Source organism: Mustela lutreola, chromosome 18 (genome assembly GCF_030435805.1).
Source record: "Mustela lutreola isolate mMusLut2 chromosome 18, mMusLut2.pri, whole genome shotgun sequence".
NCBI lineage: Eukaryota > Metazoa > Chordata > Mammalia > Carnivora > Mustelidae > Mustela > Mustela lutreola.
The window spans coordinates 12529844-12556146 of NC_081307.1; the positions used below are offsets into that span (position 1 = coordinate 12529844).

Sequence of the window (26303 nt, forward strand, 5' to 3'; positions counted from 1 at the left end):
TGCTTGCCGGGCAGTGGAGAAGCAGGCTGCAGAGGTGGGAAGAAGAATAAAAAAGTTGGAAGTTCTGAATCTTACCCACATGGTCAATCCTTTAACTTTTCTATCACTGCTCTGGTTTCTGCTAGACCCTTACATGCTTGCTTCACAGGTGCTGCTTTGAAACTTAAATTCAGGGACGCCTGCTGGCTCAGTTGGTTAAGCATCTGCCTTCAGCTCAGGTCATGATCCCGGGGTCCTGGGATTGAGTCCCTGCAAGGTGCTTCCGCTCAGGGGGAGCCTATTTCTTTCTCTCCCTCTGCTCTTCCCCCTGCTTGTGCTCTCTCTCTCTCTGCCAAATACGTAAATAAAATCTTAGAAAAAAAAAAAAAAGAAACTTACTTTCATTTCACATATGCAGTCAGTTAACATCTCTTTCTCTCATTCTTGCTCTTTATCTTTCTGGCATGCACAGGCTTATTAATACAGATAAAATGTTCAAATAACGATGGATAACACTTAAAAGATTTCTTTTTCTTAAATTATTCTAAAGAAATTTCTAGGGCCTCTGGGTGGTTCAGTTGGTTAAACGTCTGACACTTGATCTCCACTCAGATGTTGATCTCAGGGTCATGAGTTCAAGCCCCGCGTCACAGCCTGCCTAAAAAAAAATAAAAATGGGGCATCTAGGTGGCTCAGTGGGTTAAAGCCTCTGCCTTCGGCTCAGGTCATGATCCTGGGGTCCTGGGATGGAGCCCCTCATCGGGCTCTCTGCTCAGCAGGGAGCCTGCTTCCTCCTCTCTCTCTGCCTGCCTCTCTGCCTACTTGTAATCTCTCTGTCAAATACATAAATAAAATCTTTAAAAAATAAAATAAAAATTAAAAAAAGGAAAGAAATTTCTTAGTAATGTCTTCAAATTTCTTAATTCTCTTAACATTTGGTTATTTACTTACTTTACTTATTTTTGCTAGGAATGATCCCACTTGTATATAACTAAATTTGTTAAAAGGTAGTTTACTAAAAGAAAAAGAAAGATTAGTTTCAATTACTTTTGAAATTAAAAAAAAAAATGGGATTGCCCACATATACTACTTGGCCATCATCCATCATTCTCTTGCCTGACTCCCATATACACATAACATTTATCTACATTCTCTGAAGGCAAACAATTTTTGTTAAATATTGAAATGTGTTTTGATTTTTTCTTTTTTTTTGGCTAGCATATTAATTTTAGGCCAAACATAAGCCTACGCAGTATGTGGAATTATTTTTGTGTATTGTATGTATACTCTACAAGGCTTTCATATGCTAAATAGATGTTTATTTAGATGACTTAAAAGTGTTTGCAAGATCCTTTTCCTCATTTCAATTATTATAAAAATTTAAGTTACTTTATCTGGTTTTATATAACAAATTTTTATTCATGAAATCATTTATTTTAAGCCAAGTGTGTTGGTCAGTGGCACGAACACTAAATTTGACATCATTTTTCTCAGACACATCCTGATTTCCAGTCACTTCCTTTCTGACCTAATTTATAAGGCCACAGTACAGCAAAAATCAAAATCCACACACTGCAAAAAACGTGAGAGAAGGTAGAGACCACATTAATTGTCCATGCTATCCCCATTATTTCTTCTGAAAGTCGACCAAAGCAGAAAACAGAACGTCTGAGGGAGATGATTGCCTGGGCTGCATATCACCATCCTTGCCAGGCTTGGGGATTGTAGTCATAGAAAACCCGAGAACTACCCAAACCCTCACTGCTTCTGCACCTCACGGACGGCCTGTTGGAATGATCGCTGGGGACTGGAAGAGAGTGTAGGAGCTGGTAGCTAGCTTTTTAAAAATCATAGGAGAATGCATATATTCCTGCATTTCCAGAGAGACAGCTGACTGTGGAGTTTCAGAGCGCCTGAAGGTGGTGTGATTGAATGTCTTCTCTTTGGAGTCTTTGAAGAGAAAGAGATGGAAAGGGTTGTCCTCTGATGAGCTCCTGTTCCTCCCAGAGGGGTGGTCAGTGAAGATAATTAAAGGGCTTTGCTTGCATTTCAGAGATTGTGCTACAATTCTTAAATGGTGACATCCTCATTATTGAAAAGCAGAATGAAATATATTGTGAAAGTAAGTTAAAGGGTTTTCAACCAGTTCTTTTTACTTGCATTTATTCATTGGTTTTACAAGATGTGTTAGAGCTTACATATGGCAGGTTTCTTCACTTTTTCTCCTTCAGCCAAAGAAAAGCTGGAAGAAATAATTTGTTTGCCTCTAACTCTGATCATTTTTTGTCTTGTGGTTGATGATAATTTATTATTGTATTTAGATGTAGGAAATAATATAATATATAATATATAATATATAATATATAATATATATATATTTGATATAAGAATATCAAATGCATTTCCCCTTTCTCTACTCTGCTCCTTCCCTGCTCTCCCTCCACACAGACCCAGGGAATTATCTGTTGCTGTGTAAACAATATTGTCACAGACTTAGTGGCTTAAAACAACACACATTTGTCATCTCACAGTCTCTGTGGGTTACGTAGCTCATGGCTTAGGTGGGTCTGCTGGAAGCCTGGTATCGAAGGATCGGTCAGGGCTGGAGGTTCATCTGGAGGCTCAACTGGGGACAGGTCTGTTCTAAGCTCACGTTTATTGCCAGATTCAGTTTCTTGAGGCTGTAGGACTGAGGGCTTCAGCTTCTTACTGGTCAGAGGCTGGAGGCTGCCCTCAGTCTTTAGAGGCCACTTGTAGTTCCTTTCATAGGGGCTTCCCCAACATGGCTGCCTGCTTCCTCAAAGCCAGCAAGGGAGAGAGAGAGTCCAGCAAGACCGGCATATGTTACCGTGTATACATAATCACATACATTCTCTCACCCTTGCTGGCCTAGAAGCAAGTGACAATTAACATGCACATGCGAGTGGGAAGGATTACAAAGGTGTGAATACCAGCATGTGGGAATGCTGGGGGCCATCTGTAGTCTGTCCACCACACAGACTGAATCCGAGTATGCCTGTGCTCTGTGTTGTACACTTTATTTATATAGGGAAAAGACTTTCAATATTGAATTAATTTAGTCAGTTAAAGAATATTTAATGATGAATGATCCTTTCCTCAAAAAAGGCTATCATAGGAGATATAACATGGAATCATTATAGATACAACTTCACACAATTGGGATAAACTTTTAAAAAATTAGCTTTGAGGTATAATTGATGTAGAATAAACTGTACATATTTAAAATGCATATTTATTGTGGCATAGACTTGTGAAACCATCACCACAATCAAGATAAGAAACATTTCTATCCTCAAGAGTTTCCACGTGTCCTTTTCTAATCCATCCCTCTGACCCCTTCCTTGGGCAACCATACATCTGCTTTTTCTCACTTTTTGTCAAAGAACCTAAGTCAGTTTTCTAACATTCTATTAAATGGAATCATGTCGTGATTCTCTTTTGTGCCTGGTTTCTTTCAGTCCACGTCATAACATTGACCTTCATCCACAACACTGCGTGTATCAATAATTTCTCTTTATTGTTGATGTTTGCACGGACCAAAATGTCCTTATCCATTCACCTGCTGATGGACATTTGAGTTGTTTCCAGTTTCTGGCTGTTACAAATAAAGCTGCTAAGTCTTTGTATGAGAATAGGCTTTCATATCTCTTCTGTAAATACCTAGGAGCAAAATAGCTCCTTTTTTTTTTTTTTTTTTTTAAAGATTTTATTTATTTATCAGAGAGAGAGAGGGGGAGAGAGCGAGCACAGGCAGACAGAATGGCAGGCAGAGGCAGACGGAGAAGCAGGCTCCCCGCTGAGCAAAGAGCCCGATGCGGGACTCGATCCCAGGACGCTGGGATCATGACCTGAGCCGAAGGCAACTGCTTAACCAACTGAGCCACCCAGGCCTCCCAAAATAGCTCCTTTTGTAAAAAATTACAAAGATGTACGTTTCACATTTTGAGAAATTACCAAACTGTGTTCCAGAGTTGCTCTATCTTACCTTCCCACCAGCACTGTATGTGAGTTCCATTCATTAACAGTTGGTGTCATCAGTCTTAGTTTTTACAATTGTGGTGGGAGCATACTGGTATCTCACTGTGAGTTAATTTGTGTTTTTCTAGTAACTAATGATTTTGAGTATCTTTTAAGGACTTATTTGCCATTGATGTCTGGTGATATGTCTCTTCAGATCTTCCCTCATTTAAAAAAAACTGAGTTGTTAATCTTGAGTTCTAAGAATCCTTTATACAGCAAATGTTTTCTTTCAATTTGAGGGTTGTTTTTCCATTTTCTTTTTCTTTCTTTCTTTCTTTTTTTTTTTTTTTAAAGATTTTATTTATAAAATCAAACAGGGGACATAGCACAAACAGCAGGCAGAAGGAGAGAGAGAAAGAGAAGCAGCCTCCCTGGAAGCTTGACATGGGACTGGGATCATGACCTGAGCTGAAGGCAGACACTTAACCCAAATGAGCCACCTGGGCACCTTGTTTTTCCATTTCTTAACAATATCTTTTGAAGTGTGTAGTTTTTAATTTTAATGAAGTCCCGCTCATCATTTTTTTCTTTTGTTGTTTGGTTTTTGTGTCCTGTTTGAAAATCTTTGTGTCACTCAGGGTCACTAAGATATGCTTCTATTTTATTCTAGACATTTTGTCCCGCAAGACACTTAGGTCTATAGTCTAAGTACAGTTAATTTTTGTGAGGCAGCACATTGTAAGAGTTGAGGTTTGTTTATTTGGATATTCAACAGTATTGGCACTGTTTATTGGATAGATTTTTTTTTCATGATTGAATTACCTGGCTTTTTTTCAAAACTCAATTGGTCTTATATATGGGTTAATTTTTAGACTGGTAAATATGTCTATATTTAAGTACTGTAGCTTCATAATAAGTTTTGAAATGAGATAGTGTCAGTCTTCCAACTGGTTCTTTTTCAAAATTATTTTCATCATTTTAGGTCTTTTGCTTTTCCATATAAAGTTTAAAGTCCCTTTGCCAATTTATATGAGAGTGTTTGATAGCATTTTCATTGGGATTGTGCTGAATGTATGTATTAATTTGGGGGAGAACTGACAATATTGAGACATTTAATCCATAAGAATGATAGATCTATCCACATATTTAGGTTTTCTTCAATTTCTCTATACATTATTGTATACAGGTTTTTTATAACTCTGGTCAAATTTATCCCTAAATAACTCACATTTCTTAACGCTATAATAAATGCTATTTTATTTTTATTTTTGTTTTTAAATCTTTAAAAAAGATTTTATTTATTTATTTGACAGAGATCACAAGTTGGCAGAGAGGCAGGCAGAGAGAGCGAAGGGGAAGCAGGCTTTCTGCTGAGCAGAGAGCCCAATGTGGGGCTCCATCCCAGGACCCTGAGATCATGACTTGAGCTGAAAGCAGAGGCTTAACCTACTGAGCCACCCAGGCACCTCAATGCTATTTTTTAATTAAAAACTTAATTTAAAAAAAAAAAAACACAAAAAACCCCCTTAATTTTCTGATTGTTTGTTGCTAGTAGATAGAAGTAAAATTGATTTTGTATGTTGACTTTGTAGACTACAACCTTATTAATTACACTGATTAATTCTGTATCTTTTTTTTTTTTTTAAAAGATTTTATTTATTTATTTGACAGAGAGAAATCACAAGTAGATGGAGAGGCAGGCAGAGAGAGAGAGAGAGGGAAGCAGGCTCCCTGCTGAGCAGAGAGCCCGATGAGGGACTCGATCCCAGGACCCTGAGATCATGACCTGAGCCGAAGGCAGCGGCTTAACCCACTGAGCCACCCAGGCGCCCAATTCTGTATCTTTTTAATAGATTTCTTAGGATTTTTTTTACAATTATGATCATATCATTTACCAAAAAAAAGGAGATATTACCCAGACTTCCAATCTATTTGCCTTTTTAAAAATTAATTTTTAATTTTTTAATAAACATATATTATTAGCCTCAGTGATACAGGTCTGTGAATCACCAGGTTTACATACTTCACAGCACTCACCATTCTATTTGCCTTTTAATTCTTCTCTTTTTTTCCCTTACTGCACAGAAACCTTCATTAAAATTTTGAATAGTACTATTGGGACAATATATCTTCACCCTGTTCCATGTCATAAAGAGAAAACATTGTTTTTCATTATTGTTTACGATGTTAACTATAGGACTTTGGTTGACACCCTTTATCAAACTGAGAAAGTTTCTTTCTGTTCTTACTTTTATGAGGGTTTTTATCATGAGTGGACATGGAATTGTTAAATGATTTTCTTTATCCATTGAGATGATCATATGGTTTTTCTTTTTTAGTTTATTTAATGGTGAGTTATAGTGATGATTTTTGAAGATTAAACTGACTTTGATTTGTGAGCTAAACTTTACTTGGTTATAGTGTATTATCCTTCTTATTTATTGTTGGATTTGAATTGCTAAATATTTTTGTTAGGTATTTTTGCTTCTATATTCATGAGGTATATTGTTCCATATTTTTCCTCCTAATGCTGTGGCTAGTTTTCTTATGTGGTAATGCTGGTCTCATGTTCCCTTTTCTTGTGTTTTCTGAAAGAGTTTGTGTAGAATTGGTATCATTTTTTTCTTACATATTTTGCTGAATTTACCAGTAAGTCATCAGTACCTAGGTATTTTTTTGTTTTGTTTTTTGTTTCTTCTGTGGAAGGTTTTAAAATATAAATTGAATTGTTTTTAATAGATATAAAGCTACTCCTGTTATTCATTTATTTTTGAGTGAACTTTGGTAGATTGTGTCTTCTAAGGAATATTTTTTTCATTTTACCCAAGTTGTGAAGTTGACTGACATACCATTATTAGTATTCCTTTATTCTTTTAATGTCTGTAATATCTATATGTCACCTCCCTTATGTTTGATATTAGTTTGTGTCTGTTTTATGGTTAATCTAAATAGAGATTTATCCATTTTGATGATCTAGTCAAATAATTAACTTGATTTCATTGATTTTTAAAAATGTTGCTTTATATCTTTTTTTTGTTTTGTTTTGTTTTTAAACTTTCTTGTATTATGTTATGTCACCATACAGTACATCATTAGTTTTTGATACAGTGTTCCAAGATTCATTGTTTATGTATAAGATCCAGTGTTCTGTGCAATACGTGCCCTTCTTAATACCTGTCACTGGGCTCACCCACCCCCTCCCCCCCTCCCCTCTAAACCCTCAGTTTATTTCTCTAAACCAATCTCTTATGGTTCATTTCTCCCTCCGATTTAACCCCCTTCACTTTTCCTTTCCTTCTCCTAATATCTTGCTTTATATCTTAATGATTTCTGTTCTTTATTATTTTAATTATTATTAATTTGGACTTAATTTGCTCTTCTCAAATTTAAGGTAGAAACTTGGGTCATTGATTTTAAACCTTCATACTTTTATAATATATATGTTTAATGCTATAAAATTGCCTCTAATCACTGCTTGCGCTATCTCCTACAAATTTAGATTATTATGTTAATGTTGATTCAGTTTAAAATATTTTCAGTCTTCTGTTCTGCTCCTAATTTTCCTCCTGGGCAACTGGTGAATGTCCATGGGAAAGAGCTTTAGAGTGGGTTTGAATTCTTCTTTTCTCTCTGGGGCTCCTAGGAATTCTAAACCAGCATGGTAACTCCTACTTCACCTCTAAAAATTTGTTAAAAATTTAACTGATTTCTTATTACCTCTTTGTATGATGACCACCTCTTTTTCCATGTTGTGTCAAAGGTTAAACAGATCATGTATCCATCTCTTCTTTAAGGGTCTTGTCATGAAATTCAGTTTTCTTTGTTGCCGCATGATATCAGTTCCCTGAGGGGCTCAAGAAAAGTTATGAATTTATAGATTGTTTGACTTTGTCCTTATTGTTGGAATAGGAGCCATGTCCTCTTTGGAAGCAAAATATTTGCTAATCATACTTTAGAAACAGCTTGTTTTTCTGCCCAGAACCCCAGCTGGAAAGTCAATTTGGGAGGCTGAAATTTATTTAGTTACTTCTAAAATGTCATAACTATTTCATCAAACACACTTCCTTCAGGTCATACTCTGAAATATTTCTACAAGAACTCTGGAATTAAGAGTCCATTTCATAAGATTCTTTTCTTTGTGATATCATTTCAGACGTAACTTTGTGGTACACTGTTGAATGGACCCTTGCGTGGGCAGGCAAGGAAACAGTACTGTTACTGGCTTTCTCATATAAACAATTATGCAAGGTCAGGGTTGGGAAGGCCATCCAATGGCATGTGGTCAGTATGGCTACCAGATGACTGGTGATTCACGTATCACGAACAAGTCATCTGCTAATGATCTTGGAACATTTCCAATGTTGGCATCTTCATTATTTCTTAAGGCAGCCTATTTTATCTTTTCTTAGTTTTGACAATTATATCGTTCTTTGTTTTGAACTGGCATTTTCCCTTCTCTCATCCATTCTTAGCTACCTGCCTCTGACTCTTTAGTTCAGTGGCTTATAATGTGAGATGGTAATGTGAGCGGGTTATAATGTTTCATGGTAATCACTTTGGGTCCTCCTCACTTGATTTTGTTCTGCTTTTGCTCCAGATACAATCTCTACCTAGCCATGAACTCCGGCTAAAGTGGCTGGAGTTGAGCCTATTTTGGTTTTCTTTTCTTTTCTTTTCTTTTTTTTTTAAAGATTTTATTTATTTATTTGACAGAGAGAGATCACAAGTAGGCAGAGAGGCAGGCAGAGAGAGAGAGAGAGAGGAGGAAACAGGCTCCCTGCTGAGCAGAGAGCCCGATGCGGGACTCGATCCCAGGACCCTGAGATCATGACCTGAGCCGAAGGCAGCGGCTTAACCCACGGAGCCACCCAGGCGCCCCTATTTTTGGTTTTCTAAAAAAAACCCTTTTTTTTATTATTTTATATTATTGTTCAGACTTCCCAGATTTTAAGTCTTAGCATTTCCTAGTGGTTTGTTATTAGGATTTGTGTTATGGTTCTCTGTGCTCAGTGTTGTCTTTTTTCTTTTTTTTTTTTTCTCTTCAATGTTGTCTTGGTAAAGAAACTTTGCACTAGTTCCAGGCCCTGGAAGCCAAACTCCATAATCATTTGTCAGTGGTCTCTAAGAGAAGGGAGGATTTGGGCAACTGTATCTTTATCCCTCTTCTAAATACGTTAATTCACTCTTCTACTTAGAGTCCATTCAGATGCTTGAAGAAAGCTTTATATGCATTCTAGGCCATCTCTTTTTCAGGCTACACCCTAATATCTTCTTATATGCTTCTAATGGGAGGTTTAACAAAGAGAGAATATATCGATCCAACTGTAGGTAGGTACCCAAATTATTGTATTTCCAAATTGATTTTCCTACTCTGCTTTCTAAATTCCTGATGAAGATTCTAATTATTACAGATTCAACGCATTTAAACCCTAATATCTTCACGTTAAATTTTTTTTGAAAAAGATATATCTGCACGAGTCTAAACTACTAAATTTAATTAATTTTAAACTTAAATTTAAACTGAACTTAAATTTAAAACTAATTTATTAAACTAATACATTTAATATTAAAACTATATTAAATAATTCTGCAGTTAGTTTAAAAAAAAAGAGCAGTCTTTTATTTTCCCCTTTTCCCACTCCCCAGTAGAATCTCTTACCATCACATTTAGCTAATTATTTTGATACTTATTCATTGTTTCTAAATAAAATGCTTATACACTCACTTTTTTTTTTTTTTTTTTGATGTTCAGTGTTTCTGTGATCATGACTGTACAGGCACCTGCTATTCTGAGACAAGCCATGTAGTGTACTGTGATTTATCTCCCTTGCCTGGACAGATCTTTGTTTCCCTTTCGATTGCCATCTTGTTTGATTATTTTTCTATGGATGTACCACTCATTCAATCCTTGTTGATTGTTTAACTCTCCTTTGAAGATGTTCAGATTTACCAGGCATCCAGTTCATTTCATCTTGTTGAAGAAATCACTCACAGAGCCTTCTGAGCCTCTCCAGCGTGCCGGCTGCCCTCGCCACCTCGCGTGCCTGAGAGCTCCCTTCTGCAGCACTTGGGGATCTTCCTTTCTTATCTTTTCCTGACAGATCTCTTGTATGCTTGTCTCCATTTTCCTTAGTTTTGCTCCTTAGTTGGATCCTACCCTCGTACAGCTTCCCGAGAAGGGATATGCAAGGAAGTCTGAAATGTCTTCATTCTACTCTGTTTAAGCAATTCCATTTTCCTTGGAATTGGGAGACATTTTGCATCGCTTTCTAAAAGACTTTTAGTTTTTTTTTTTTTTTTTTTTTTTTTAGAATTGTTGCTTTATTTAAAAGACTTTTAGTTTTGAAATGATTTTACATTGACAGAAGAGTTACAAAGATCGTACAGGCCGGCACCTGGCCTCCCCTGTTGTTGACGTTGTACATCACCATGGTACATTTGTCAACACTTACGAAATTAATGCTGGCCCACAGCTCTTAACTGACCTGCAGACTTTAGTCATATTTCACCAGTTTTTCCACTAACATCCTTTGTTATCCTTTGTTCCAGGATCAAATCCAAGATACCAAATTGAAATTAGCTCTCGTGTCTCCCTAGTCTCCTTCAAACTGTGATCAGCCGTTCCGTTTCCTTATTTTTACAAACTTTGATACTTTGGAAGAGCACTGGTCAATATTTGTGTGGACTGCCCCTCCATGAATTTGTCTGATATCTTCTCATGTTAAAACGTAGGTTATGGATTTGGGGGAATATTACTTCAAGGGTGAAAGGGCCTTTCTCCTCACACTATATCAGAGGACACATCATATCAATGTGAATTATTACCAGTGATGTTAAGTTTGATCATTTGGTTGAGGTGAAATCTGCTAGGTTTTCTCTGTGAGCTTACTAGTTTAACCTTTCCATTAAGCGAGTCACTAAGTCCCGGCCATGTTCAAAGGGCAAGGAAGTTATCTCCACCTTCTTTTTTTTTTTTTTTCAATTTATTTATTTTCAGAAAAACAGTACTCATTATTTTTTCACCACACCCAGTGCTCCATGCAATCCGTGCCCTCCATAATACCCACCACCTGGTACCCCAACCTCCCACACCCCACCACTTCAAACCCCTCAGGTTGTTTTTCAGAGTCTATAGTCTCTCATGATTCACCTCCCCTTCCAATTTACCCCAACTCCCTTCTCCTCTCTAACACCCCTTGTCCTCCATGATATTTGTTATGCTCCACAAATAAGTGAAACCATATGATAATTGACTCTCTCTGCTTGACTTATTTCACTCAGCATAATCTCTTCCAGTTCTGCCCATGTTGATGCAAAAATTGGGTATTCATCCTTTCTGATGGAGGCATAATACTCCATAGTGTATACAGACCACATCTTCCTTATCCATTCGTCCTTCTTAAGGAATATCAAATCTTTTGTGGATTTATGTCAAATCCACCACAAAAATGAATAAATATATGGGGGGGGAGTATTTTGAGGCTACGCAAGTATTCTTTCCTTCTTAAAGTTTGACCCACTAATATTCACATTCATCAGTTCGTTTTACCATTGCCTTTTAACTTCAGTGTTACTGTCAAGAGATCTGACACCATCCTAACCGCTCATCCTCAGAATCTCTTCCTTCTTTCCTGTGTTCTGGAATTTCATAAAGATACTTGGCAGGAGACGGTTTGTGTTACTATGGAATGAAGGTATTTGCTGTAAAAGGAATAGTATATGTTGGGTTCTGTTCCTCTTGAGGCAGGAACCCAAGATTTTGTGCTTTCTTTCTTTCTTTTCTTCTTCTTTTTTTTTTTTTTGATTTTGTGCTTTCTTAAATTTTTCATTCTTTTTTCCTTTCTCTCAACACAGGGTTTACCACCCAAAAGATGGCAGGCCAACGTGATGCACCTGAGTTGCCCGGAGCCTGCGGTGTTTGCTTTCTCACCTCTGGCTCCTCGCCGGAGCTCTTTGCGGGAGATGTGGATACCAAGCTTTGAGCAATCCAAGAAGGAAGCCCAGGCACTAAGGTGGCTGGTTGATAGGAATAAAAATTTTTCAGCTCAAGAGTTTTGGGCCCTGGTTTTCAAGGACTAATTTCTAGAAGGATCAGAATGATATAGACTAGCGCTCTCCTGAGGTTCATTTTCTAGGTTGCCTTAATACATGAGTATCATAGCTACTTGGTTGACTATCCTTTAGGATAAGGAGTACTTGCTGCAGTACTCATAATGAGCCTTCTCAGATAATGGATGTGAATTGCCCTTAGGGGTCACCTCTATATTTTTTATACTAAAAAGTAAATATTTCTTATGGTCACCTTCCGCTGACATGTCTGGACCAATGTACCTGCTGCCTTTTGTGGACATTCAGCTAATGTGGAGTGAATGTTTCCCTCCCTGCATGGGAGGCAGAGGGTGGAGCTGTGGATTCTTGATACTCACCTCACTGTCTGCAGTTTATTAGTGTCTGGCAAGCCCAGGGTCCTGATGCTGAGCATGAACATGAAATGCATTAGAACTTGGCAATGAGAGATTCCATCTGTTGGTTTCCAGGGATGTAAGTGAGTAATAAAAGCTGTGTGCATTTTATCCGCTTTTTCTCTTCAAGTCAGAAGAACATACGCCTGTCTGCCTTCTCCTTACTCTTACTACCTCTTTCTTTCCGTCTTGCCCTGCCCCCGCCCCCACTCCCACCACCCCCCAAGTGGAATGTCTTATGGAAGATGTGCCTCCTCCTTGTTTGTTTTGAACAGTGAGATGTTCTCAATGGTCCCTTCTCCTGCAGAGCAGAATAATAATCTTGAGATCGGACACCCTGCACCCTCTGATCAATGTGAGAAGGGAAGTGGGTGGCTCCCCGGAATTCCGGTTGTGTTGAAGGTGATTTGTCTTCTCTTAGGCTGATGTACAGCCTGTAGTAATGGGCAGCCTGCTCTGGTAGGTGAGCCTTCCTGTTATTTCTGATCCCGGCACAGAGAAGTTGTGGCTGTCCTGTCAGGAGCACCTATGGGAACTCCCATGATAGACAAGGAGACAGCGCTGGCTGGCGTTTTCTCCTCATGTGGGGTGGGGAGGCTGTTAGAGGATCCTAAAGCCTGTTGCCACCAGATGTGCCTGGCTTTGGTGCTCTTTACTGTGGAAAGATATCAGCTACTGAGGCCAGGAATGGTCTCTGATTCTTATGTCCCTGAGGTGGCCATATGGGTGAAACTCAAGATGGCTCCCGTAGTGCCAGCTCTCCCTTCACCCCAGGGCAGTGCCATGCCCAGTCTCTTTCATGAGAAGCTCTCTCCCTGGCTGTGTGCAGGGGTAAGGAGGAAATCAGGTTCATTCATTCAGGAGCAAGAAAGTTCACATTGCTGGATGGGAGGCAGTTCTGTGACTAGGTTTTTCTCAATCCCAGCACTGCCATTAACTGAACATGATTCAGTACAACTCTCTTAACTTCCCCAGGCCTTCGTTTTTGTACCTAAAAAGAAGCGATTGGGCTGGTCATTGAAGCTCTTCTCTTTGTAATGTTCTTTGTTTATCAAAATTAAGAAGTTTCATTTTGTAGATGTTTTTACTCAGGCAGTAGTAAATCATGAAGCACCACTTCATGGTTTTCAAGAAGAAAGCTCTTTGAAGGAAGAAGTACACTTCTTGGGTAGTATTAGGGGTAGAAAGAAAGTAGGTGATCTCTGCCATTTTTTTTTTTTTTCTGATAATGTCCAAAGGGAAAGCATCGGTAAGGGAGATTGTGTGTTACACACCAGATTTTAAATTGTATATTAAATGAGTTTTGTTGTCGTACCTTTAATAAAAAGCCCAGGATGTGATTTGTGCATCTGGTGGGGTATTATCCAGTAGATCCAGTTCTCCATAAAAGCCTTAAACAAATCCCCAGTGCTCATAGGCTTCTCGTATGTTTTAAACCTCAACATTGCATGTAGTTTTGTTCTACTCGGTTCTTCATTAAGACTCTGTAGACAAAATTCTGCCTAGACTTTTGTGAAGTAGCCCTGAACAAATTGAGTGAAATGAAAAATAATTGATTGTTTAATGGGGCATCAACTTCTTGTGGGGAAAGAAGTTGGAGGAGAGGGAATTCCATGGGATTGAAAATGAGGTATGTTTCAGAGAAAATAGATTAAACGTTCTTTGGGACTCTGGGAGTACACATAGATTTGAGACCTTATTCACACGCGTCTTCCGTAATAGGATTTTTATTAATAAGATGGTACCCTTGTCTGTGATAATTGTGGTCATGGAGGGAGAGGCATGGCCCCACGGTAGAAGGATTCTTACCTGTAAATAGGGAGCTGTGTGGTTTTGAGTTCCGTGTAGGTCCCCTCAGTGACATTGTGTCCGTTGAGCCCATCAGACCACACCTTTCTCTTTACCTCACTCTCTCCACTTGTGAACTGTGGTTGAGAGAGAGTCCTCTTTCACTGGGATGCCATGAGGAATGGCTCTTGGCTGTGGAGGACCTGATGTAACATTCTGTTTAGGGCGTCAGCGCATTTCGCATGGGTTGTTCTCAGAGACCGAGTCTCTAAGTGATATGACAAGGTGGATAGAAACCTTTTCAGAAACGTTGGAGAAAGGGCTCGCATATGCTAGTCAATAGTCTTCACATCTTCACCTGAAAATGAGATCAATTTGACATTGATCCTGTAGCAGTAACAAAATTTCAGAACCTGTTCGTGGACTGGCTTTGTTGCTGTTAAGAGCTAGATTCCAGTAACTAGAGTATCCTTTGAGATTCTTGTCATTATTAGTAACAAATTGAATGCAGTGTTGTAGGTGATACTGGGAAGTAGAAGACATAAGCGAAAATGAACACATAAACGAAAATGAACGTCCTTGCTTTGAGTCACACATTGTAGATTACACATAGAACAAGCCTAATATCTATAGAACACTGTATGAATCCCAGCACGCCACAGACCTGAAATTGAAATGCCCAGTGTTATACTATGCATTTAAAAAAAACCCTGTTAGTGTAGCTCATAATTCCTGCTAAGGATGACAAGGCATTAGGGGGACTCCAAAGGAGAGTTAGTTTTCAGTGAATGATATTATCTGAAGCATCTACATAAATAACATAAGTCTTTCTTGGAATCTTCAAAGTATAAAATGTAACAGTTCACAGGCCAAGAATAATGGTGGTTAGTTTATGTTTCAAATAATTTTGCAATCCTGAATGTTCTGTAAAGCACTTTCTTACCCTTCTTTAGGGAATGTCTTTGTTTTCATTTTTGTTGTTGCCATTATTGATAATTGTCTTTACTGTGATAAATGTCTTTACCTTTTTAAAAAGATCTTATTTATTTATTTGACAGAGAGAGAGGGAACACAAGTAGGGGGAGTGGGAGAGGGAGAAGCAGGCCCCCCCTACATCAGGCAGGGAGCTCAATCCCAGGACCCTGGGATCACGACCTGAGCCGAAGGCAGACGCTCAACAACTGAGCCACCCAGGTGCCCCTTTACTGCATAATTCTAATGTCAGCCCTTATCTTTTATTTTCTTCTGATTACAGAAATAAAAATGCTTACAAAACTTGGAAAACTGAACTATGAACTATGACTCCAGAATAAGAAGAGCAGGTTTTAGTCCCTACTGTCCAGTATACTTTCTAAAGATGATATCTTGGGGGCACCTGGTTGGCTCGGTCAGTTAAGTGTGAAACTTTTGATTTCAGCTCAGCTCTTGATCTCAGGGTCATGGGATCGAGTCTCTATTGGGCTCTGCACTATAGGTGGAGTCTGTGGGAGATTCTCCCTCTCCCTCTCTCTCTGCCCCTCCGTGCTCCTGTCTCTCTTAAATAAATAACTAAATCTTTAAAAAAAAGAAAGGTGGTACCCTGGCCAAGTTATTTGGCCCTTCTAAGCTTCCATTGCTCACCAGGAAAAGGTCATTATATATCTAACGGCACTGTGAGGTTGTGAAGTGTAAATAAGTCAGTATTCATACTTCTGTCTATAAATGCTAGCTGTAGCTGTTCCAGCTCTCCGTGGCCATCACCCTTTGTGAAGACCTTGACTGAGATTTGCACAGAACGAAAGAATGGCTAATGATAGTACTAGTGATGGTGTTCCTTTTAGTTCTCCACTTAGTTATCTGAGAGCTATTTTATTATGAGGTAGGCATTGGGCTGTACCCCTTAGCCAGTGTGAGTCAGACATGGGAGAGAGTATGTGGGGTTCTGGGTAAGGCTTTGAGATACCAGGATATCATGAAAGCCAGAGACTGAGGATAATGCTCAGATTGTACTGTCCCTCCCCTCCATGGGAATTTTGGTAGAGTTTTACGCAAAGCTCCTAACAGTGTAGTGGGAATCACACAACCTTTTTATAGTACCTGTGCAAACCCAGCTAAACCCAGTGCAGTGATCTCTGGCAAAAGCCTTTCAATTTTGCAGTTTTTAGTCTTGGGAGGAGCCTGTTCAGTGTGCTCAGAGAAAGGAGGGAGAGGTGACCAGGTCTAGAGGTCCTGCCCTTTTATGTAATAAGTTTACTTACCAACTGAAAATCAAAAAAGAAGAAAAGAATAGAAGCCTGCTTAGGACTTCTCCTGGGAGACAAGTCCCGTTTTGCTCTTCATATTTATTGATGCAAGAACAATGCTTAGGAGCCTACTTTTTTTTTCTTTTTTTTTTAGGAGCCTATTTTTAAGTCACATAACTTCTCTGGTTGATCAGTATTGGGGCCTAACCCATTAAATTAGTGACCCTGGTGGTGGGAATCATTCAGTAGAAGGGCACGAGGCAGAGGTGTGGGGAGGAAAAGGAGTGACCCTCCATGATTTTTATCTTCTCAACTCATTGGGCTTAACAGCCAAGCTGCGGCTATGTCTTTAAGGGGGTGTGACCAGTCGTGATCCACAGAAACCATCTTTTACCTTCCTGAGGCTTCTTCCTAAATACCTGTCCTTGCTCCTTTGGGTTCCCCAGGAACTGCTTCCACGAGCGGTTGAGCTATCTGGAACTTCTGAAATGAATCAGAGTTGCACACTGATTAACGCTTCCAAGGGTGTTCTGAGCATTAGGTCAGACTTTCATGCCCTATTTCATTTCTCATGCAAACTAGGGCCACATCATCCCACCTAGCTTACCAGAGAAGGTGATAACGCCAGCCCAAATAAGCCATTATGGATATTTGGAATTTTGCTGTCACAAACTCCTTAATTAAAAAACAAAAGCCGATTGGCAATTTAAGAAACTTAAAGACTTATCAGGGTCAGTAGGGGGTGATATTAAGGGTTTTGAAGCAAGGACAGTATCTTTTAGCAGGAGACTTTGAAATCAGCCTAATAAAACTCGCTTCTTATAGAGTAAACATGGCTATGGGCACTCATCTAGTGAGGCACACAGGGGAAAAAATAATATGCCAGTTTTATTTTTAAATGACCTCAATGAAACAATAAAAATGATTTATTTCATTAAACCTTGATCTTTGAGTCCATGTCTTTTTAATACTCTGTGAGACAAAATGGGGAGTACACATGTCATTTTTGTATACCAAAGCACAATAAGAATAGCAAGGAAAAGCACTTGTGTGATTGTTTGGGTTGTGAGTTGATCTAGCAGCTTTTTCATGTAATACTGTTTTTACTCAAAAGGGCATCTAGGAAACTACAGATATCCAGACTTGGGTTTGTCAGTCGTCTTCATGAAAAACAAAATGAGCCTGTCACTTTAAGAACAGTAATAGAAGTTGTTGCTAATGATGACATTTCAACTTTCAAGTGAGAGCTGGGATTTTGGAGAACTAATTTCCACCACTTTAAGCATCAGTTTATCTGATGCTTAGAAACTGTCCTGATGCAATTGGTGGTGATATTAACAAGTGATGCTTTTGACATTGAGTGAAAACAGAGGTGATGATGTGTAAGCATGTATTTAGTTTATTAGTTTGTTTTTATAATTCTAAGAAAGGAAGAGAGGATATCAAATACTGGAGAGAGGGAGCAATTTTTCTTTAAATTAAAAAAAATTTTTTTTTTTTTTTTTAGTTGAAGTCTTCCGTTAGTGGAAATGGAACTTCTAATGGGAGATTTTTTTTTTTTTAAGATTTTATTTATTTATCTGACAGAGATCACAACTAGGCAGAGCAGCAGGCAGAGAGAGGGGGAAGCAGGCTCCCTGCTGAGCAGAGAGCCCGACGCGGGGCTCGATCCCAGGATCCCAAGACCACAACCCAAGCTGAAGGCAGAGGCCCAACCCACTGAACCACCCAGGTGCCCCCAGTGGGAGATTTTTAAAAATTATTGATTGCCTCCCTGAAAATTGGGGTAAGATAAAAGGTAATGAGAGCTTCCATTGAGGGAAAAGAAGCTTTTGTTTTCTTAATTGTGAAACAAGAAAAAAAATGGATTAATGAACAAGAAAAATATTTTTAAAATCTATCTAAATTATCATTATTTGGGTGACTCAGAATGTCCGTCTGGAATTTGTTAATGTACTTAATACACTTTTATTGAGCACTTACTATGTGCCAGGAATTATCCTGGGCCAGGGGACCCAGTAGTGAATGGAACGGCCAAAACACCTGTTACCATACAGCTGACCTTCTGATTCTAGTAGCGGAAGGAGAATGGAAATGCATTAGCAGATTGTGAACCACTGCCTGGAAGCTTTCTTTCTTGATTTTATAAGCCCCGTGGGATGGAATTTACCTCCTGACTCTGAACCACCACAGCTGAAACATGAGATAGGATATAAATGGGTTCTATCGATAAGAGTGTATTAAACATGCTATATTGACAAGATGTGTTAAAAGTACTACGAGTTTAAACTTAAAATGAGTTGGCAAGTCTAGAAACAAATCCTTTCTCTCTTCTTTCCTCCATTGTTTTATTCTTGTTCCCTAGAAGAGGAGGCATTTCTTCTGTCAACATTGGGTGATTTCTGGCAAGAATAAGAACTGTGACTGGGGATTGGCAATAAAGATGGCGGGCCCACTGGGCAAGCCGCTCTGCTCTGTGGAAACTGCATCTGTTCATCTTAAGTCCAGGGGTTGGGGCCAGTCAGCATTTACTTAGTCATAGCACCTGGAAAAGTTTTCTCTCACAAGCTGTGCTCAGTCATCCTGTGTATGGTTCACACACCATTAATAAGAGGACTCACTTCACCACTGAAATGATATTATCTGCTAGTCTGAGAGAATGCGGGTCACTTCGGTGAGTGTCTTTCAGGAGTGAAGTATAATCACAGATGTCTTCTATTTCCTGCTTTCATGGTCCAAGGTTTCAGCCTCAGTGTGAAGTCAGCCTGGAGGTGATGGGGCAGGAATAATGAAAAAGAAACCTATGATGTCCCCTGCTTATTTGTTTGCTTGTTGATTCTTGCTGTGGCTCTAGGGACGCCATTGAAAATACATTTTGGTCATCTTTATTCAGAAAGATGATGTGGCTCCTGTACCCTTCAGCAGCGTAGGCATGTTTTTCAGAAAGACTGTGACAATAGGTTGGTGGCCTTATGTATCATTGTCCAAATTGGGACACTTCTGAGAGTGAAAGGGGGAGCTGTGATTTAAGCCAGGACAATCGATCCAAACTGGGTTGTGTGGAATGTAGGGGGCAACAGCTGTCTTAGCACCACTGTCTTCCAAAACAGTCTCTGAAGCGTGGGGTGCTTGGATGAGGAAAACATTACTAGTGTTTTTTAGGGACAGGCACTGCCGGATACTGTCCTGTGTAATGGCACTTAGTTGTTACAGTAACCATTTGAGATAGATTGTTTTCTCTCCTGCTCTTAAAGCACAAAATACAGTAAAACTCCATTTAACCAGGGTGGGGTGACATTTTAAACGTGCTTAAATGGACAGAAGCTGGGGCGCCTGAGTGGCTCAGTGGGTTAATCCTCTGCCTTCAGCTGAGGTCATGGTCTCAGGGTCCTGAGATCGAGCCCCACATCGGGTTCTCTGCTCAGCAAAGAGCCTGCTCCTTCCCCCCACCACCTGTCTCTCTGTCTACTTGTGATCTCTGTCAAATAAATAAAATCTTTAAAAAATAAAATAAAAATAAAAAAGAAGGAAAGAAATTTCCCTTTTTCTTTTAATTAATTCATTAATTAACTTATGCCATTTGAAAATAAGTTGTGAACTAGATGTCATCCAAACCGGTAGAAAAGAAGGAAACTTTCACTATTTGCAGATGACATGAAAACCTTAAGGACTCCACCAAAGTAACTACTAGAATTGATGAATGAATTCAGTAGTCACAGAATACAAAACCAATGTGCAGAAATCTCTCATGTTCCTATACACTAATAATGAAACAGTAGAAAGAGTATAATCCTAAGTAGGAAGTAGAAAAAAAAGGGGCGGGGGGAACAAGTCCATTTGCAATTTCACCAAAAATAAGATACCTAGCAATGCAGCTTGTGATCCAAAGAGGCTAAAGACCTGTGTTCTGAAAACTGTACGACACTGATGAAAAAAATTGAAGACGACACCAAGAAATGGAAAGAAATTCATGCTCATGGATTGAAAGAATACATATTATGAAAATGTCTATACTACCTAAAGCAATCTATAGATTTAATAAAATCCTATCAAATACCAACAGTATGTTCAACAGAACTAGAACTAAGAACCCTAAAATTGATATGGAACTGCAGAAGACCCTGTATAGCCAGAGTCATTTTGAAGAAGAGACACAAAGCTGGAGGCATCACAAGTCCAGACTTCTAATTATATTACAGAGCTATCGTACTCAAAACAGTATGGTGCTGGCACAAAAAATAGACACACAGATCAATGGAACAGCATAGAAACCTGGAAATAAACCCACAAATACACGGCCCGTTAGTATTCGACAAAGCAGGAAAGAATATCCAATGGGGAAAAGGCAGTCCCTTCAGGAAATGGTGTTGGGAAAACTGGTCAGCTTCGTGCACAAGAGTGAACCTGGACCACTTTCTTACACCATTCACAAAAATAAATTCAAAAAGAAATAAAGACCTAAGCATAAAACCCGAAACAATAAAAATCCTAGAAGAGAGCACAGGCAGTAAGATCTCTGACATCAGGCATAGCAACGTTTTTCTAGATAGGTCTCCTGAAACAAAGGAAACAAAAGCAAAAGTAAACTTTCATGACTGCCCCAAAATAAAAAGCTTCTGCACAGCAAGGGAAACAACAAAACTCAGAGGCAACCTATAGAATGGGAGGAGGTATTTGCAAGTGATATATCTGATAAAGGGTTATTATCCAAAGTATATAAAGAACTTGTAAAACTCAATACCCAAAAGACAAATAATCCAATTAAAATGGGCAAAAGACATGAACATTTCTCCCAGGAAGGCATCCAGATGGCCAACAGACCCATGAAACGATGCTTAATATCACTCTTCATCAGGGAAATACAAATCAAAACTACAAGGAAATACGACTTCACACCTGTCAGAATGGCTAAAATCATCACAAGAAACAAGTGTTGAAGAGGATGTGGAGAAAGGGGAACCCTCTTGCACTATCGGTGGGAATGCAAACGGGTGCAGCCACTTTGGAAAGTAGTATGGAGGGTCCTCAAAAAATAAAAAGTAAAACTACCCTATGATCCCAGTGATTGAGCTACCTGGTAATGACCCCCCAAATACAAAAACACTAATTCAAAGGGATACATGCACGCCAGTGTTCATAGCAGCGTTATTTACAACAGTCTAATTATGGAGGTAGCCCGGCTGTGTATTGATAGATGGGTGGATAAAGAAAATGCAGCATATACATACAGTGGAATATTATTCAGCTACAAAAAATGAACTCTTGCCATTTGCAATGAATGGATGGAGCCAGAGAGTATAATTCTAAGTGAAATAAGTCAGTCAAAGAAAGACAAATACCATATGATTTCACTCATAGGGTAAAAAAAGAGAGAAGCTAAGAAACAGACTGGTAACTACTGAGAACAAACTGGTGGGTCTTAGAGGGGAGGTGGCGGAGGGAGACGGTAAACTAGGTGACGGGGATTAAGGAGTGCACCTCTGATGAACACCGGCTGATGCAGGGAATTAGCGAATTACCCTATTGTATACCGGAAACTACTATTACACTGTATGTTAACTATACTGGAATTAAATGTAAAAAGAGGAAGTTGCAAACATCACCCCCCTGCCATCTGCTATGAAGGACATTCTTCTAAATAACCACAATCCCATGACCAAATCCAAGAAATCGAACACTGATACAATAATATTATTTATCTATTTATCCATTTTTTAAAAATATTTTATTTATTTATTTGACAGAGATCACAAGGAGGCAGAGAGGCAGGCAGAGAGAGAGAGAGAGAGGAGGAAGCAGGCTCCCCGCTGAGCAGAGAGCCCAACACGGGACTCGATCCCAAGGCCCCGAGATCATGACCTGAGCCGAAGGCAGCGGCTTAACCCACTGAGCCACCCAGGCGCCCCTATTTATCCATTTTTAAAGATTTTATTTATTTGTCAGAGAGAGAGAGCACAAGCAGGGGGACCAGCAGGCAGAGGGAGAAGCAGACTCCCTGCTGAGCAAGGAGCCTGACGCTGGACTCGATTCCGGGACTCTGGGATCATGACCTGAGCCTAAGGCAGGCACTCAACTGCCTGAGCCACCCAGGCATCCCCAATAATATTATTTAATACACAGTCCATATTCACTGTTTCCCAGCTGCACAAATGATGAGTTATTACAGCTGTTTCTTTTTTCTGTTCCAAGATGCAATTGAGAATCACATGTTGCCTTTATTTCTTATATATCTTTTTAAAAAGGAGATTTTTATTTATTCATGTGAGAGAGACGGAGAGCACAGAGGAAGAGCGAGAGGGAGAAGTGGACTCCCCGCTGGGGAGAGAGCCTGATGTGGGGCTTGATTCCAGGACCCTGAGATCGTGACCTGAGTTGAAGGCAGACACTTAACCAACTGAGCCACCCAGGCGCCCCTCTTTCTTATATACCTTTAATCTCTTTTTATTTGGAGAGTTGTCTTATTTTGCTTTGTTTTGTTTTGCTTTGTTTTTGGTCTTTTGTGACACTGACATTTTTAAAGAGTCAGGACCACCTGTCTTATAGAATATTCTGTCATCTGGATTTATCTGATTGCTTTCTCATGATTAGATTCATAGACACCCTCCCACTCCCTTTTGAAGTTCAACATCATTAGAACATCTCTGATGCACTGAAGAGACCCTACGTCCCCTACCAGAGAAGACACCAACACCTCCCTCCCCAAGTAGAGATTCACTATGTCAGAAAGGGAACCTGGGTCAGTGACTCAGTCTTGACAACCAGGATGGTTAGTGTTTTGTAGTGAGGGGTGTGTGTGTGTGTGTGTGTATGTGTGTGCGCACGCGCACACGCTGTGTGTGATGAGATTGAGAGAATGAAGAAAGGAGGAAGTGGGGGAGGGGGAAGAAAACTAACAAGGTATTTATTATTATTATTATTGTTTAAAGACTAATTTTTTAAAAATATTTTATTTATTCATTTGAGAGAGTAAGAGAGCGAGAGAGCACAAGCAGGGGGAGAGGCAGACTTCCTACTGTGCAGGAAGCCCGATGTGGGGCTCAATCCCAGGACCCTGAGCCTGTGACCTGAGCCAAACGCAGACTCTTAACCATCTGAGCTACCCAGATGCCCCACTAACAAGGTATCTAAAGAGAAAAAAAAATGGGAGCAAAAGCAGTCATGGGGGAAGAGAATGAAATCTTACAATGTACAAATTAATTTTTCTACTTTTTTCTCTTTAAGACAATTATAAACAAGAACAACCCCTTGTGCTAATAGGCACTTCCAGTTCTTAGATTTATTAGAATAATTAGAAAGGGAGATAAAACCCTCTTTGAGATAAGAAAGATGGATGCTCACATTTTAAAAATACGTGATTTGGGGGCAGCTGGGTGGCACAGTGGGTTAAGCCTCTGCCTTCCGCTCAGGTCATGATCTCAGGGTCCTGGGATCGAGCCCTCTGCTCAGCAGGGAGCCTGATTCCCCCGCTCCCGCCTGCCTCTCTGCCTACTTGTGACCTCTCTCTCAACACCCCAGATAAACTTTATAATAAGAGGCTTTTACATTTTCAAAATGTAAGAGAGAGTGCCAGTGGCAAGGAACAGAGGGGTAGGGGCAACAAAGTGACAAATCCACTTTGCCAGAAGAAGTGGAATGGCGTCAGGCTGGCGAGGCCCGGTTGTCCGACGAGGCTGACGTGCATGGCCATAGTCCCGGAGAAAAGACTTGCTATGGGTTTCTTGACAGAGGCCAATATCTCAGTGTTAGTTTCAGGAAATCCCGAAACAGGAAATACGATGTTGCAAGCGTTGGGCTTTAGGGACAGACTCATGAGAGAGATAAATTTCAATAACCTAAAAATTGCGCGGTAACTTCTTGGCTTGTGAGGACACGTAGCCGAGCCAAGGTGAAGCCACCCTTCCCCCCTCCATCTGCAGCTGGCTCAGGTGCCCACGGTTTTCATCTACGAAGCCACATTCCTCAGCTCGATGTGGGACCTCCCCTCAGTCCCACGATCCCTTAGCAAAAGAAGGGTCATTCATGAAGGGCATGGAAAACAAGGAGAAAACAACCCCAATCTGTGTGGAATAGAAAAAATCTGTTTTGGCGGGATTGGGGGGTGTGTGGAGCTCAGGGTGTAAACAGTCTGATCTCAGTGTTGGCAGCCTCTGCAATGACCTTGGAAAAGACCTTGTGTAGACTCAGTCAGAACCTCCTGACAAAATATTTGAGTTCAGCCAAACGTTCGGATGTTTCTGACAGTTGTTTGTTTGCCCTCAGAGAGGGACGGTTTTCACTGCCCTGTTTCGATGGGACTCAGAAAAGCTGTTGTGAAGGGGCGCCTGGGTGGCTCAGTCGGCTAAGCATCTGCCTTCAGCTCAGGTCATGATTGGGGGTCCTGGGATCGAGCCCCATGTCGGGCTCCCTGCTCAGCAGAGCATCTGCTTCTCCTTCTCCCTCTGCTCCTCTCTCTGGCTGTGTTCTCTCTCTCTCTCAAATAAATCAAATCTTTTAAAGAAAGAAAGAAAAGCAAGCAAGCTGTTGTGAAGGCAGCCCTTCCTACCCCTAATCCTTCCTTTCCCAACATCCCACAGATTATGGGGGAGCCTGAGACACTGCAGATATACTGAGCTATTGTATGACTCACATATTTTCTAGAATACAGTCGAGTTGGATTTAGATGAATTTGGAGATGATTAGAGAGTGACTCTGGAGACTGCGAACCCGAATGCATCCACCAGGATTTATAAAGCTTTTAAAATGTTGTTCTCCTCATGTGTACGTGCTGCTTCCCAATTAAGCAGGGAACTAGGTGTCCAGGCGTGCGTAGCTTCTGCCATGTTTACATGTGTCACACGCTTCTTCAGGGCACTGCCCAGTGGGATCATTGATTAATCTGAGGTAGTCATTAGTTGTTTGATGTCTGGTATATGGAAGGATTGGACGGTCTCTGGGCAAATCTAATTTGAGAATAGCCAGGGGTGAGTGACAGATTCGCTTTCTCTCATCTCCCACTGACTCCAGACATTCAAAGTGAGCTTGGCAATTAGCTAAGAAAGAAAGGAGCAACCTGTGGTTTTTCCCAACAGGGGATTTCATTGTCCATTTGGGTCCCTTTGTTTACTGTGTCTCAAAGAAACCATGACAACCGTATTTGTCTCTGTTTCCTCTCCCCTAGATGCTTCTGGTTCCATCTGTTCGATATTCACCAATGAAGTCAGCTTTCCATCTCTTTTATTTTTTGCTATACGTGGAAGTACACTTACATGAGTTCATTTTTTTAAAAGTAAAAGAAAATAAAAATGGAGAGGTGGTGCTTGAATTGATAAATTGTGAAACACCTTCTCTACACTTCCTCTTTCTTAATTCTCACTGGCATGTGACAGGTTCATTTATTTGACTTGCCAGGAAATGCTGGTTGCAATGTGCAGAGAGGGGCCATCCTAGGAAAACAAAGCGAAATCCAGCCCCGCTCTGTAGGGGTACTGCTGTGGGATGAAAAACACCTCCTCTCTTAGTCATAGTGGTGTACAGCTACATCTAAACTTTTCCCTTTCTGCTAACAAAATCTCAGGCAGTGGCAGCCAGGAACACCTCTCTCCTTCCTCAGAAAATGGGTTTGTCTTCTTTTTAACGCTTTTACATGCTTGTAGGGTCACGTGGCGCTTTGATGGGTGTGAAACACAGAAAATAGTAACTAAAGAGAAAGAAAGACAGGGACCGACCTGAATGGGACACTGAGTGTAAGGACCTATTTAGCCAGAGCGACTCCATCTTGGGTAAACAGCCATTTTGTTGTTTGTGCAGTAAACTTAAGTTGACTCTCCCCTGCAGAGAAACTTACTTCGAAACAAGTCCGGGAAACCAGTAAAATGTAGTCAGCCAGTTCCTG

The 26303-nt window shown here is 40.0% G+C and overlaps 1 protein-coding gene across 6 annotated transcripts in view; it reads left to right on the forward strand.

Annotated features, from left to right (window-relative positions):
- The window catches only part of FUT10 (fucosyltransferase 10), a 148192-nt gene that overhangs the window by 72084 nt on the left and 49805 nt on the right, over positions 1-26303 (forward strand). For 5 of the 6 annotated variants that reach the window (XM_059156362.1, XM_059156361.1, XM_059156365.1 and 2 more), the window contains one exon: positions 11815-17377. The exons of the other annotated variant lie outside the window; for it this stretch is intronic. In XM_059156362.1, the coding sequence (XP_059012345.1) occupies positions 11815-12039 (225 nt within the window). In that variant the 3' untranslated portion in view covers positions 12040-17377. Of the gene's footprint in view, positions 1-11814; positions 17378-26303 lie in introns of those variants that run through there. 6 annotated transcript variants of the gene reach the window in all.